This window comes from Electrophorus electricus, chromosome 10, assembly GCF_041902795.1.
Source record: "Electrophorus electricus isolate QZ-2024a chromosome 10, ASM4190279v1, whole genome shotgun sequence".
In the NCBI taxonomy this organism is placed as follows: domain Eukaryota; kingdom Metazoa; phylum Chordata; class Actinopteri; order Gymnotiformes; family Gymnotidae; genus Electrophorus; species Electrophorus electricus.
The window spans coordinates 26478005-26493276 of NC_137506.1; the positions used below are offsets into that span (position 1 = coordinate 26478005).

Below are 15272 nucleotides of genomic sequence, written 5' to 3' on the forward strand. Positions count from 1 at the left end.
GAGAAGAAGAGCGAGGGCTCAGCCACTAGCCCAGCCCCCTGCTCAACACCGGGACCAGCAGGCTCTTGGGAGAGGCCCGCCCGGAGCCGGCGTCTTTGCACGTCATCGGACCCTGGGCCCATGTGTTCATGTCCCTGGCCGTGAACGGACATTTTTGGCCAAGGAAGTGTCTCCTCCACGGGCAGGACTGGCGACAGGGGAGCTGGAGACCTGCGAAAGGCCATTACCATGACGCGATCGGGGCCATCACCAGGGGGGCACCCAGGAGACACTCCCCACACTGACACTTAAGAAGAAATTGGGGGATTCAGTGACAAAACGCCATAGGGGCAAAACTGCACACATTAGCACTTCACAGATGATGGCACACATGTTTGTGGCATGGGTAGAGCTTAACCCATATAGCACAGCTGGGACATCTGCCCTTCTTAAAAACACACTGCATATTTAGCTTCCTAAGACTGCACAAGGAAATGAATACACATTTCATTAGAAGTACAGCAACAGCTGGAAGCAGTATAGGACAATTTGCATACAAAAATGATTTGGTATGAGAACCTACTCTTATGTCAGTGGCCAAACTCAACAACACCGAGTCCACAAGGCAGAGTTTACTGTTCAAATCAATTGATCCACTCAGGTTTGACTGAAGCGTAACAAAGACTTTAGGAATCAAACCAAACTAAAATGCCCTATCTGTTTTCAAGTATTCTAATCGTAGCGCACATTGTGCAGCTGGGGGTAATTGCTCGATTAAGCTGTTGCTGAGATACAATGCCCATCCACTTAGCTTTTCCGAACTTGTTCACAGGGAAAAGGCCCATCAGTGAAAGTGCCCCGCTTCCTGCAACAGATATGTAATGCATATGGAAGGGGAAAGAGTTAACAGACCCATTACAAATGCCACAGAGCACTCTCAGCGTCCTGCAAGGTTAATGAGAACAGTCTTCAGCAGCTGAAATGCTCAAGTAGCTTTTATTGTATCATAATAATGAATCAATGGTATGAAGATAAAATAAAATAAATGAACTCCGAAGCCATGAGTAAAACGTATGTGCTGCAGCACAACTAATAAAATGGAGGTTAAAAAAAGGGGAAAAACCTGTGCAGTCAGTGGGGCCTTTTCTCAGTGACGTAATTTTCTTGAAAAATATTTGCCTGCAGGTCACTGCTCCCCCTTTTAAAGCTTTAAACGCTTTTGCTACAGAACATTAAATATTCCCCAGCGTTATAGGCTATGGTACGTATTAGAGGCAGATGATTTTTATAGAGCATGCAGGCTTTAGCGTTCTTGTTCCTTCGTTCTAAGAACTGCAAACATCTGATGTACGCTAAAGAATTTCAATGCGCCTGGAACAGAGCAGCTGCCGTCAGTCATTTTGTGCTTCACCTGTCAAAATCATGGAAGAGCGTTTCAGTAGATTTGCCATTCGATTGCGAATGTAGCCGCTGGCATCGACATGTCGTCCTCCTCTTCCTGCGGAACGGCCAAGCGCGTGCTGCGCGCGGAATATGACTAAGTGTACCCGGGCGGTTGCGTGCGAGTCAAGCCAGGCCGCGTCGCCTGTGTAGAGCGCTGTCTTACATCAATGTGTCTCCACGGTAGCCCCGGGGCTTAGCGGCTGATTACTTTCTGAGTGGACATGCCTCAACCGCTGCATCAAGTTGTCAGGAAGTCTCTTCTCATCCGCCATTTCTCTTCCGCTTTCCGAGCCAATAATATTGTAACCGCGAGAAAACGCAGTGTAGCTGTGTGTGGTAGCCCGTTAACAGAGTGTAGAGAGGTAGGGGTGTGTGTGTGTGTGTGTGTGTGTGTGTGTGTGTGTGAGAGAGAGAGAGAGAGAGAGAGAGAGGTGCTCCAAAGTCACCTAGTGATTAGGGGATAAGCTAGGCTTACTTATCAATTTATATTTTGGTGTTCACAGTAGGCCAATAGAGTTCTTTAGTGTATTGGATAGTGTATAGTCAATGCTTTCATGTTTTAAAATATATTAATGCAACAAAATTAAAATTATCCATTAAAATCAGTAACAGTAATGTGATGAAACACTTGCTTTGTTGTATACCTTGCATCTATTACTTTAGTTTTTCTTTCATATTTGTATAGCTATCGGCTGGTGTAAGACACCCAGCAATTGCTTTCGCATCTTGACATGCATTTAAAAGCTGTAAAGTAACGTTTTTCATAGAACAGCAAGAAAATGTTCATACCCAAGTCATTCTTTGTTTTGTTGCAAGTGAGAAGTAAATGGGGTAGGTTTAAATAAAAAGGGAGATGATGGCAGAAAAATATTGGTCACATGCAAATCACAAAACAACAACAAGAACAACAACAACAAAAAAACACAGCCGAAAGTCAAAACTGGAAGCATGTTTTAATATTGCTCTACCATTATCCTGAAAGGCATAATTGGAGTTACACATCTGAACTGATCATAGTTACAGAATCATAGGTCTCTCTTTTTGCATTGAACAATATATACAATGTAAAATAAATACATTTACACAAATGGACAGAATTGTTGGAGCACACTGTATGATACACATCACAAAAATATACAGTTAATTGATTTACTGATGTGGAACACATCTAGAACTACAGACATGGTTCTCACTACAGGCTGTTTCAGCAACTCCTGGATTGAAATTTATATTATTATTATCTTATTGATCATATAAGTTTTATTTTAATATTTTCCCACCTTTTCCTTGACTCCTTCCATTCCATCAGAGTTTTCTACATTTAGCATGTTTGACTGCCCTTTGATGCATCTGGCAGACACTAACATGAGAGTAAATACAACCGACGCCCATAAGCTCCTTTATAATAAAAATAGCAGTTGTTTGTACATGTTCATATTACCGTTCCTATTATTCTTTAAATTGCAAAATAGTCCAATAAATACAGCATTTTGATCTAATTCAACCGCAGAGCACGACACCTGGTTGCCGCACAGTTGTATTGCTTTAAATAAGAAAATACGCTGGAAAAAAGTCATCATTGGTATGGCTAAATTACACTTCAATTACACCTTATGTGGCATGTTGAAAGACACAGAGCAAAAGCCTTTTCAGAATGTTCTAAGCTGAACATGAAATATATACTGTCCAAAATTATGTGGTACGTGTCACTACCACTAAGTAGGGCGCTAAAGATTCATAATATTTCTATTTTGTGAGAATGCTTTATGTAATTGTTAGTTACAGAAGAATGAATTACAAAAAGAATACCTCAGTAATTTAATGCACCTCCAAATGTAATGGAGATTAGGAGTTGTATGTATCTTGTTCTCAGACTTCTAAGAGCACTGATCTGAGATCAGGCTTGTCTTTCTTGTGCTGATGAACAGTATTACATAGAGCTGATCCTAGGTTGCCACACTATGCACACTATCCAGGACTGCTTGCTGCAACATCTGTGTGACATTACATAACAGAAAGGTTGTTAAAAAGCTCTGCTTAATTCACTGACAGGTTACATGTTTCCTATCGTCCATTTCCTTGGCATTCAGTACCGTTTACAGGGCAAAGGCAACACAAAAGGCAACGGGAAATAAAACTTTACAAAGAAACAACACGTTTCTGCCATGAGCAAACAGAAAAAGACACAAAAGTGCCAACATCAACAACAAGAATCCTCCAGTTTTTGACCATCTGATGAGTTGCCATGAATAGTGTTTGGAGTTAAATTACATTAACCTCTCCAAAGCACAAGCTTATTTGAGTGTTGTTTAGCTAATGAGAGATATTACATGGTATTTATAGAACACAGAATGAAATCAAATCAAAACCCTATCCCCATTAATTCCAAAAAAGATCTGGTCTTTAGTCCTTTTTTTAAAAATTTATATTTAGCACACAAAGTTAAAGCGATTTTAGGACTGATCCTACACCAAAACAATCCAAATGTTTCTTTCCTTTGCAGTGTCAGAGAGTAAAGATAATCAGCATTGAAGGCCTTATGTACAGCGACTGGTTTTCTTTAGAAAAGGGGAAAATGGAAAAAGATTCCACTACTGTTTTCGAAATACTCAAAAGCACAATTTCCATTTTAACCTGATATACAGTGTTAGTCTACAGGGAAGCAGTTAGACAAAATGATCCCTTTTTATATATGCTGTTCCTTCCTTTAAATAGCTGTTAATCACTTATACATCAGTATGGATTACATTGATCGTGGACCTGATAATCTAGCAGTAACAAGGAAGTTTTTTAACCAGTAAGTTTTTTTTTGAGAACCCATCATCCATGTCTCCTGAGGATTCATACATCCAGTAGCGTCTCTATATCTACCCTGTCTTTAAAAAAGGGAAAAAAAGAATCAGAACAAAACAAAAAAAGGAGTGTACGGCACAGAAACTGGAATCACCACAACAAGTACACACTGACGTCACTGCATGGAAAGGAGGGCAACAGGAGCATAAAGAAACAGTTCAGTTAAAAGCACAGCAGACATGAAACATCAAGAAGCTGAACTACAGGTTTTTTTTGTTTGTTTTTTTTTTTCATTTTGTTCCAATAAAATGTCTTAGGTTAGTTTTATAATCTGTTAATTTACAATATACAATGTTTAAGAATATTCAGAAAATACCCCATACTAATACTGACATATTTGCGATGAGTGGTGTGGATAGCTTGCTTAGTTACTTAACCTCTCTGCTAAAGAAAGTCTTCATTTTGAATATTACATCATGACGTTGGTGCCCCTATTTGTCATAAAATGTAGGAGCAACATGAAACTAGAGCTACAGTGTTTCTCCATCAAGAAGTGGCAATGTCTTTCCTAAGTGCTAATTTGCTTCACAAAGTTCATATACTGCTTTGATATGAAATAATGTCAATAAAAGTAAGGAGACTGGGATTAATATAAATGCATATATCATTTGCTCAAGTTAATGTTTGTGGGTCCTTCTGGCCATCATTCCTGCCAACTATCGCTTTATATCAAGCACAGGAAGGACAGCTAATGCGACAGGAAGTTCCGTCTCCCCAAAACAATGGGCACCAACTGAAATTGCATACATATACACACCTCCACTTATGTCTATTGCTTGGAGAAGATAGCAAGGATTTTCGTATGACTCATAACAGTTGCTGAAAGTTGGTAGAAAAACAAACTGATCAATTATTAACATTTATGAACAAAACTGGTGCATGACGACCATACCGTATATTTACACCCTTCATTGCATCAAAAGGACACTGAAATAAAACAGTAAAATAATATTAATAAATAAATGAGTCTGTTCCTTGCCCACCACAGTACCTCTGTTTCATATTGCATGAGAGACTAATGCTCAGGCTATTCCCTGAAAATAGAATGATAAAAACATTAAAAGTGGCTAGAAGTGTTTGGAAGACTTGAAATCAAACCAGCAGCCCGCTCGTGGTGAAATTAACACGAGGGGGCAGCTTCTTCAAAGATGGAAAACAAAGGCAAAAGCAAACAAACAAACAAAAACAACAACAGCATCCACAATAACAACAACAACAACAAAAAAAATCAAATCTCTATTTGGCCAACACATTGACAACTGCTCCGGTGAGGTCTTGTGGTAATACTACTGCACGTGGTCAGGTTGTGGCCGCTGATGACGAGGGACTATGGGACGCAGGGTTGGGACAGTACAGTTTGCTGGCTTCCCACTCTGTGGAACTCCTTCCTTTGGCAGGGCTGGTCTTTCTCGGCTCCAGGTTCCTTTTTTTTTTTTTTTTTGTGAAAATCAACAAAATGTTTTGATAGCTCTAAAAACTGCATCAGGTTTCGAAGAGGAGCGAGTCGAAAGCTGGTTCAACCTCCCGCTGCTAAATGGAGAAAGCAGTCTTTTCCTCAATTAATCTTTGTCTCAATGACACACTTAAATCATCCTTTAATGTACGTACCATCGTCAGCAGTTCAGAGTGCCGATAAGGTCATGTTTCTTGTCACTGTTTGATACTGTTTATAGACAAAAGTTTTAGCAACAGTAGCGGAGAATCAGTCATTGCCTGCCTAGTCGAATGGGCGGGGTCATCGACATGACCCTGCCACGCGCCAAATGAGGGGGGCGGGGTCTAAGCGAGGGGGGGGGGCAGGGCGGTGGTGGGCACTACTAGACCTTGGCCTCCAGTAGCTCCAGGAAGAGTTTGTGCATGGGCACCTTGCCATCCTGCTTGATGCTGTAGAAGTGCTGCACGGCCTTCGTGGAGGTCTGCCGGAGCAGAGGCAGGGTCATGAGGAGTTTGCCGGCACGGCGCGGGTCCTCGGCGTGCTGACTGCTCTCGTACTCCTGCAGGGCCTCGTGCAGGACATCCTGGAGCTTCTGCACCGCCTCCACGTCCTCTATGTGCATGGAGTCTGCCAGAAGGAACACACACACACACACACCATAACCGTTATATGTCGCTCATGGTTTTTCGGCGCCAACGGTGTAATTTAAAGCCTCCGGGTTTAAAGGAGGCATCGGAGCCAGCGGAGGGGCGCGGGGGAGAGTGGGGGTTGGGCAGGTAAAACGTCCCTGTTTCCTTCCGCATCTGATTCACATCTCCTCATTAGTGCACACCACCTGGATGATGCTGAATGCCGCACTGTGAACAAGTGTGAAGGCCTTACATAACCGTAATAAAAGCTCTGAATTTAAACTTTAAGAAGTGTTTTTACAGAGCCAGGATCTGCGGAGGATGAGCCGCTAAAGGAGAGCGTGAGTGTATGTTCGGGAGGGGGGCTCGTTCATGCTTTCTGCCAAGCTGGTGCTCCTTCTCCAGTGATTAAACACACGCTGGAGTGTTAACCAGGGCGAGCGGTCCCGGCCGTGTTTACAAGGCTCTCGGCAGGACTGATGAATGGCACGTCAAAGCAGCAGCAATGTTAGGGGGCGAGCTGATACGGGTGACGCGCCCGAGAGAGAGCACGCCCCGAGCCACCTTTCAAGCCGTCATTCCCCTCCACCCTGTCGCCCATTGTCTGGGAGAAATGTCAAACACGGGCTATTTGCATATTTCCTCGTTAGTAGGGTTCACACGCCCGCCGGAGCCGACACGCCTCTCTGAATGCAATTAGTCTCGGGCAACTAAAACCCCTTCACCGTAAAGAGCTCCTCAGGATTGGGCATTGAAACTCTCACTGAGAGCTCTGCCAAATAGTGCTCCAAAACTGGAACACCTGAGTTCAGCTTCTGCATTTTTTTTTTTGTTGTTGTTGTTTTTGTAATGCAGAGACATTAAAAAGGTGAAAAAGCTTATGTGAAATAATGTTCCAACAGTGAACCTGCATAAAATAGCTCCCAGGTTGAGAGTACTTTGGTATGGATTACACACAACCCCAAGGGCAGTGATTTGGTTTTGCACTCAGGTGTGCGGTGCTGGCTCCATTCTCCAGAGGCTGCGTGTCCGAACCCCCACGAAGCCTTCAGTCCGTAAATGGAACCCATGCCTCACCTTGAACCGACGAGAAAAACAAAGCTACATGTTAGATCCCTATCAGTAAGACTGTGTCCACGTACAGGAGTCCCTGAATGGCATCCTCTGACTTTAAGGGCTGCGAGGGCGTATGGCCTGTCTGCTCCGCATAACGGCTCAATATTCCAGCCCTTCCGTGTCTGCTCTTCCGCACCCGCTCCAGGCCACATCTAGAATTCCGACAGCAAGGTCCTGTCCATCAGTCACATGGGCGATGGCCATCTGAAAAGTGACCGGCGACGTGAGAGATATCCCTGCCAGGGAAGTGCTTAGCTGAACCTCTCTACCAGGTCCACAGCAGCGCCATCAATCTAAACATCAGCGCGGGGCGGTGGACGGCTCGCGCCGTTCTGGGAAACGTATATGTCACTGTCTGGGCTCCAGCAGCAAGGTCTCCTCGCATTAAAGCGCAGCGTTTGCTGCCGATATATCTTCTTAAAAGAAGAGCGTGGCTCCGGGGGGGAGGCTCGCGGCGAACACCGCTGAAGGACAAAGCCCACGGTGCCTCGTTTAGAGCCGCACAAGTCAGCCTTGAGAGTGGCAGGTGCTGATATCATGACAACTATTCGTATTGGAACGATACACAGGAAAGGAAGATCTAAATCGGTGTCTGATGTTGTAGATAAAGTGACTTAGCGGAACACGGCTCGGGCGCATTGCATGCTTCATTATCCCTCAGAAGGGCTTGCTGTTAAAAGCCAGGTTTGGAAGTGCAGTGTGGAAGCAAGCCCCATCAAAGAGTGTGATCAAATGGCACACCTCTGAGCTCTAGCATGATGCATGCCCGTCCTGGGAGTGGAGCTCTGAGACGGGCCACGGAAAGCCTCCAGAAACGCAAGAGTGTGACACGGCGGGAGGGAACGAGTGTGACGTGATGGGGGTGTGGGGGGGTGTTGGGTTGGGTTGAGCAGAGAGCGTCTCTGTAACCCAAGGTTGGGCTTTCTTTTACTGTATAAACGAACCACAGGAGAGCACAGGGTGTGATGGGCACTGCTACTGCCCCTGCCTCGCTGGGCAACGGGAGCCGCATGTCCGGAGCGGGGCGGGTCCGCCCTGATAAATTGTCTACATCGCTCTGGCCACTGCCTCCAGCTCCCGACGATCGCCACCCCATCGCTCTGGCTGTGTGGACGTTGACAAGAAAGATGAACTGTTAATTACAAAATCAATTAAAAAAGAATTTTTCGAGAGTGACATGCCCTCTCCTGCTCAAGGGCCAACTGCGGGGAGGGGGCGGGGGGCGTCTGATCAGGCCGTTGTCCGCAAAACAGAACAGCAGTACGCTTTATCAGCTCTCAGTTCGGGTCTGACCTGGCCAGAGATTGATCGCGATGCGTGGCCTCAGAAAACAAGCGGTCAATAACACGAGCGGCAAAGAATTTCAACAAATCGTCGGCGTCCCGTTCGAGCTGCTCACCACGTCCCGTTTAACAGACTTTATTGACAGTTTCCCTCTTGTAATTAAAGGGGGGTGGAGGTGAAGCTGGCTGACATCGGAGAAAGTTCAAAGATGGGGTCAAAAGAAGGGTGCGCACATCAGCGCATGCTATTGACGCGCAGGGCTATAGTGATGGGCTCCTCGGTTAAGAGCCATCTGAGGACGGACTTATGCAAATGTGAGAAGGGCGGGCTGTGCCCGGGCCTTTGGAGGAGGGGCTACAGGATGCATTCATTGGTATGTGGGAGAGATAACGAGAGAGCAAGAGAGAGGCAGAGAGGTAGCGGGAGAACGACTAAGGGTGAGAGTGGGAGGTGTCTGTGATCTCTCTGAACTTGTATCGGAATAGTCCCACCTATGGATCTGCGCCTGATATTCCCGCAGGAGAAAAAGCAATCAATCATGTGAGAGTTTAACCCCTTCCGTGCTGACTGACTTTTCAATATCACATGTGTGCTAATTAACAGAAAAACAAATTTGCTCAATCCACGAGGGCAAAAAGTGACATGATTCAACGGCACAAACATACTCTCGGCCTGGAACGCAAACAAATTACGCTGAGGGTCTGTATCACCACAACCGGAGCCTTCCTCTTCGGAAAAGACGCATGTGCCCACCTGAGTTTGCGAGCGCTATAGCTTTAAGAGTGACGAACTCCTCTTTCTCCAGCTTCATGCCCTTGTACTTCTTAACCAGCTGCAGGATGGCGTTGTTGAGGTCGAGCAGGCCGGCCAGCTTGGACTGGTCCTCATCCATGATGTAGTCCTCAGCGTAGACCAGCTTGTCCTCGAAGGAGAGCGAGCGGTAGACCACACGCAGGATCAGGATCTCCATCCAGGCGCTCTGCAGAAGGCTCATCTGGTCAGCCAGGGAGAGCGTGGAGAAACCTGCCGGGAAGAACGGAGGAGACATCAGAGCTGTCCGGCTCTCGCGGGGGGCCCCAGGGGGCCCCGTGAGTGAGAGTGGCACCGTGGGCCGGCTACGGGCCAGCGGCAGAAGCTGGGGCCATTCACAGAGTGCGCCCGGCGCGTCAGCACCGACCGGTATGATACTTGTGCTAATTGACATTCTGCAGCCACGATGGAGGAGGGGAGTTGCGGAGGGAGGGGCGAGGAGCCCAGCGCCGACTCGCCCCTCATCTCCCCTGTTCAGGAGGCCAGGGGGCATCCTGCACCAGGGAACTCCTTATCTCCCCAGACATGCAGCAGGGATCAATTCTCCCCATCACACCAGCTGAAAGACTAATTGCTTGCCTCCAACTGTCTTCTCCTTCATTCTCCCCTCTTCTGTATCTCTCTCTTCCCCCCTTCCTTTTATCCCTTTCTTTTTCTCATTTCTTTTCTTGTTTGTTGGCTGTGCTAAAAAACTTGGCACGGCGCGCGAGGCCGGCCTTCCGGACCGGGTTGGAGTCTGAGCGGTCGGGCGCGAGCGCCTTGCCCTCCGAACAGCAGGTGGCTTCGGGAGGGAAAAACCCAGCAGGACAGACCGGCTTGGAGCACGGCTCAGTGGCCGACTCGTATCTGATGTCTCTCTCTCTCTCTCTCTCTCTCTCTCTCTCTCCCTGTCTATCTCCTTTCCCTCACTCGCTTACTGGTCTTTCTCGCTCGTTAGCACGCCGCTCTTCCTGAGTGGCCAGGAAGTGTACGAAGAGATGCAAGTAGCATCCCGGCCTCATCTGGGAACGCTGGGAGGCACCACTCTTGGCCTTTCATCCCCCTTCTCTCACTTTCTGGTCTTTTTTAGTTGATTTCCTAATGACCAGGAGCTCATTATGTACAGGATTTAGGCCATTGTTTATAATGACCACTAATTTATTATCCCAAACTGTTAACATCTCTGATGTCATCATGAGCAGGCAGAGCAGTTGGTGCGCTTCCTGGCCTGCTGGTGGGGCATGTGCTGAGAGCCAGTTGGCAGGGCTGTCCACCACTACTTAATAAAATCATCAAAAGGGATTAGCTTGGAATTTCTTAAGGGACATTTTAGTGTGAGACGTTGCTGAATTCCTGTAAAGACTGACAGGCTCCAATGAGAAGTGGCATGAGCTAAAAATATGGACCCATCTCTCTCTTTCTAACTCTCTCTTTGCCTCTCTCTCTCTCTCTCTCTCTCTCTCTCTTTCACTCCCTTTCACTCTCCTTCTACTACTACATGGAACAATGTAACAAAACCATGACAAGATGTGCTAACATCAGAGGACAGTGACCAAACGAAAGCGGAATATTCCACTATTTAGAGCAGGGTTGGGGGTTGAGGAGGGGGTTAGGCACACTCAGCCAGAGAGCCAGGCAGCCGGCGAGCAGGTCCGGGAGGGGGGTTGTGGTGAGGACAGCAGTGGCAGATGGACAGAGCCCATAGCCTGGAGCTCCCCTTGTGCCCCCCCCCCCCCCCCCCCCGTCCTCCCTCCCAGCCACTGCTGTTAGTAAATAATTAGATTTACACGTTCCCCAATCTCCAACACATCTCCCCACAGAATAATTAAAAGCTGGATGATTACTTTATTGAGTGGAAGGGGGAACCCCTCCCTCCCCCCACACACACTTTCCCCAGCCCACCTTTACTGAGGTCCAGCAACGATTTTATCGGTGAGCCGGCGCCCGCTTCTGTGGTTGTCATGCCAGCGCGGGCATCCAATTTTTCTTATCTCCCTGATTAATACAAATGCAGTTTGGGGACGCATTAATTAACAGATACAAATCTGCGTTCTCATGGCTGGATCGATAGTGTGAAGAAAAGAGGCATCAATGTGAATTTGCTACCGATGATGGAAGAGGGTTTTCTATTGACACGCACGGCCAGGGCAGACTTTAACGCTGTGCCTGGGACCTTTTACTTTTTTTTACTTTCTCGGTTGACAAAAGAGCTGCATTTGAACATTACAAAGAGGTAAATGAAAAGATCTCCACACCAGGAAACCAGCGTCATCTCCACAACAGGAAACCAGCGTCATCTCCACAACAGGAAACCAGTGTCATCTCCACAACAGGAAACCAGCATCATCTCCACAACAGGAAACAAGCTCCATCTCCACAACAGGAAACCAGCGCCATTTCCACAACAGGAAACCAGCGCCATCTCCACAACAGGAAATGTGCACAGACTTTTGATCCTAGAAACAAACTCTAGTATTCAAATGGTACCCAAATTAAAAAGTACTAAGTATTTGTACTGACAGAACTAATTAATTGTAAAAATAAATTCCATAACAAAATGTACATTAAAATGCCATTTTAAATCCAGTTTAGCTTTTTTCCAGATAATTGTGTTTCAGTTTAAAATGATCTGTGCCTTTTTCTTTGGAACTTTAGGTGAGATTTCCTTTTATTTGCCAGGCACAAAGCAGATGGTCCCATCCAGATGACACAGGGGGAATTATCTGATGGGGACCACTATCTTCAGCAGTCTCCTCTCGATATAACTCCCTGCCTGCAGACCAGTCAGTGTCTCCACCAGCCCAAAGAGGGCTGTCGCCATGGGCACCTACCCCCACCCGCCCCCAAACCCACCCCCCTTCAGAACAATGATGAGCTCTGAGGCAAAGGAGGGAGGAAAGGTGAACCCTTCGTAATGTGTGAAGGGCACCCTGGTAGAAGGCATCTGATGACCAAGCTCTCCTGAAATCTACGGTGGCTTTTCAGATGGAATAAACACCGGAGTGGTGTGTGTGTGTGTGTGTGTGTGCGTATGTGGTGTGTTGCGGGCTGACAGAAACAAGCTGCAGTGCAGCCAAGCAGAGTTAACCCCTACTGGGCACGAGAGCTCGGTACCAGGGCTCACAGTGCCCGCCACCAACCCGTCTGCCAAATGTCTTCTGACTGCGAATTCACACTACTGAGAAGGCCCACCAGAGCACGCACGTGCCTGTGTGCACGTGCGCACCCCCCCCCCCCCCCACACACACACACACATGCACGAGCACGCACACGCACGTGCACACAGACACACACACACACAGCTACTGACTTCTCCTTTACCTCGGGTCTTCACCTCAGTCATGTCACCCATCCCATCACAAACACAGAGCGAGCACATATATATCCACACAAATGCGCTTACACACACACCTCCTTCATCTCCCTGGCTGTAACACCCCTGCCTGTGTTCCTTTGGTTACCGGATGAATGAGCATACAGTGAGAGGCTCCATCATACGGACCATGCTGCCTGTTTATCTGAGCTCCTGAGGAGCGAGCTAGCTTTCACACGTTGTCAAAACGACGGCGCCGTGACTAATTCACTCGCACAGAACCACTGGCGGTGCGCTAGAGTAATACTGCTTGGCCAACCTGCCAAGGCTGGTTAACAACAGAGCTCATCAGAATCCACATGGGATGCAGAGAACAATTCAAACACATTGAAATAATCTAAATGGCACAAATCAAGCAAGCTCAATAGTTACAAATAAATTCCAAACACACCCGCACACACACGCGCACACACACACACACACACAAACACCCCATTAAAACCTTGTGGCTGTTAGGGTTTTACTGGTTCCTTTGCACAAGGCAGACGCAGAAGCAGGCAGGGAAGGGAAAAGCATGGAGTTGCGGTGGGGATAGCAGGAGGTGGATGGTGACAGTGTGCTAGGGTCTGGAGGAGACATCCTGTCCTGTCATGTCCGCAGCTTCCGTTCTCCTCTTGGTCCACTCCGCGGTGGGCGCTGCTGGGACCCAGTTCGATGGGAGCGGTGCACGGAGGCATGCCCCAATGCTGCTGATCAAACACTACCCCACACTGAGCGAATGCAGGGATGGGCCCCGGGGCCATCACTCCCACCCTGGGCCAACCTGGCAGCTGTATTCTAATGGTGGTTTGTAAACATGAGCGAGACGCGCTCGGTTCAGACCACTCGGGATAGCGATAAGAAAACGAAAAGGGTTTTCCTTTCCTTGCGTATTAAGCCGATTATCCATGAATAAAAGCAGACTCATCAGTCATACCGTAACTGTGTGTCTATGTGTGTTTGTGCATGTGTGTGTGTGTATTTACAGCCCTAGTGAGACACTAGGGGTCTCACATCAGTGAAACTGGTTGCTGTTAGCATAACCATACACAATATGTCCTCAGTTCAGACAGTCACACAGTAAATATTGGACTACTGAACACACGCACAAAACAAAACCAACATGAAAAGACAAACAATGTGTGTGTGTGTGTGTTTGTGTGTATTTGTGAGTGTGTGTGAGTGTGTAAACAGTCTCTCAGGTCTTTAGTCAGAATGGAGGAGGGGGGCATAGGGGAAGTGATGACAAGACCCCCCCCCCCTCACACACACACACACAAACAAACACATACACAGCACCATGAAACCTCTCCGCTTTCATCACAGAAGCCTTTCATCTCTACAAAACACCACCAGCCAGAGAAAGAGAAACAGTGCATGAGAGAGAGAGAGAGAGAGACAGAGAGAGAGAGAGAGAGAGGGAGAGAGAGAGAGACAGAGAGAGAGAGAGAGCGAGAGAGAGAGAGAGAGAGAGAGAGAGAGAGAGAGAGAGAGAGATGGAAAGAGCGAGAAACAAAAGTGAATGTGTTAGAGAGAGGGCAGGGGATATCAATATATTTTTCTATATGAAAATACCTTACCATTGCAATGGTCATCTAACTTAATTTAGTAGCCAGAAAAACATTCACCTATCACACACACACACACACACACACACACACACACACACAAAATGATCATGCTAAATGGCTGCTGTTCATCTGTGCTACTGCAGTAAATTAGAACAAACTGACAGCTTTTCACTTGAGGTCTCTTTCATTGCTTTTCTGGAACAATAGAATACATTTCGTCTATCACATGTGGTTTCATTACAGTTAGGTCATCTGAATATTTCCACATGCAGATGTTTGGTAAGTGAAAAAGGAGAGGCTGACCAAGTACATCAAACGCAGCAGCAGCAACAACAACAACAACAACAACAACAACAACAACAACAACAACAACAACAACAACAACAACACCCCAGCAAATTAATTCAGTCTGCTGCGTTTTCACAAATTCGGCTGATGAAGCGTTGACTTCATTGACTTCTTGTTGCCAGTGCGCTTTTCGCTCTCCCTTGCAAGATTTGGCCTTGCCCTGGGGAAGCGGGGGAGATTCAGCCTACTCGACTAATCACAAAGTCCGCGCGAAGCCGCTTGATTCTAATGCACCTAATTAGCAATCGGTCGCCTCTTAATTGCATACATTATGGCCGATTGGTGGTGGAGATTAATTCTAAATATACCCAGCCAGCTGGTTAAGATGCCACGGATTACTGTACGCACTGTACCTTTCCACTTAATTAGATATGAAAAGGCGGCGGCCAGGAGCCGGGGGCAGCGCTGTCGCGGCGGGACAGGCGAGGCTCCCCGGACTATAATAAAGTGACCGCATGAGAGACACTCTCACA

At 46.9% G+C, this 15272-nt stretch overlaps 2 protein-coding genes across 10 annotated transcripts in view; both read right to left on the reverse strand.

Annotated features, from left to right (window-relative positions):
* The window catches only part of ush2a (Usher syndrome 2A (autosomal recessive, mild)), a 180444-nt gene extending 178698 nt beyond the window's left edge, over positions 1-1746 (reverse strand). The window contains exon 1 of one of the 2 annotated variants that reach the window (XM_081721818.1): positions 1586-1746. The gene's annotated coding sequence lies outside the window, so the exon portion shown is untranslated. Of the gene's footprint in view, positions 1-1390 lie in introns of both variants that reach the window. The other variant, XM_081721817.1, reaches the window with a different exon arrangement.
* A 614-nt stretch (positions 1747-2360) lies between these two features.
* The window catches only part of esrrga (estrogen-related receptor gamma a), a 133919-nt gene continuing 121007 nt past the window's right edge, over positions 2361-15272 (reverse strand). For all 8 annotated transcript variants that reach the window (XM_035533065.2, XM_081721436.1, XM_035533066.2 and 5 more), the window contains 2 exons: positions 9493-9762; positions 2361-6337 (listed from right to left, as the gene is read on the reverse strand). In XM_035533065.2, coding sequence (XP_035388958.1) covers positions 6093-6337; positions 9493-9762 — 515 coding nt within the window. In that variant the 3' untranslated portion in view covers positions 2361-6092. The remainder of the gene's footprint in view (positions 6338-9492; positions 9763-15272) is intronic.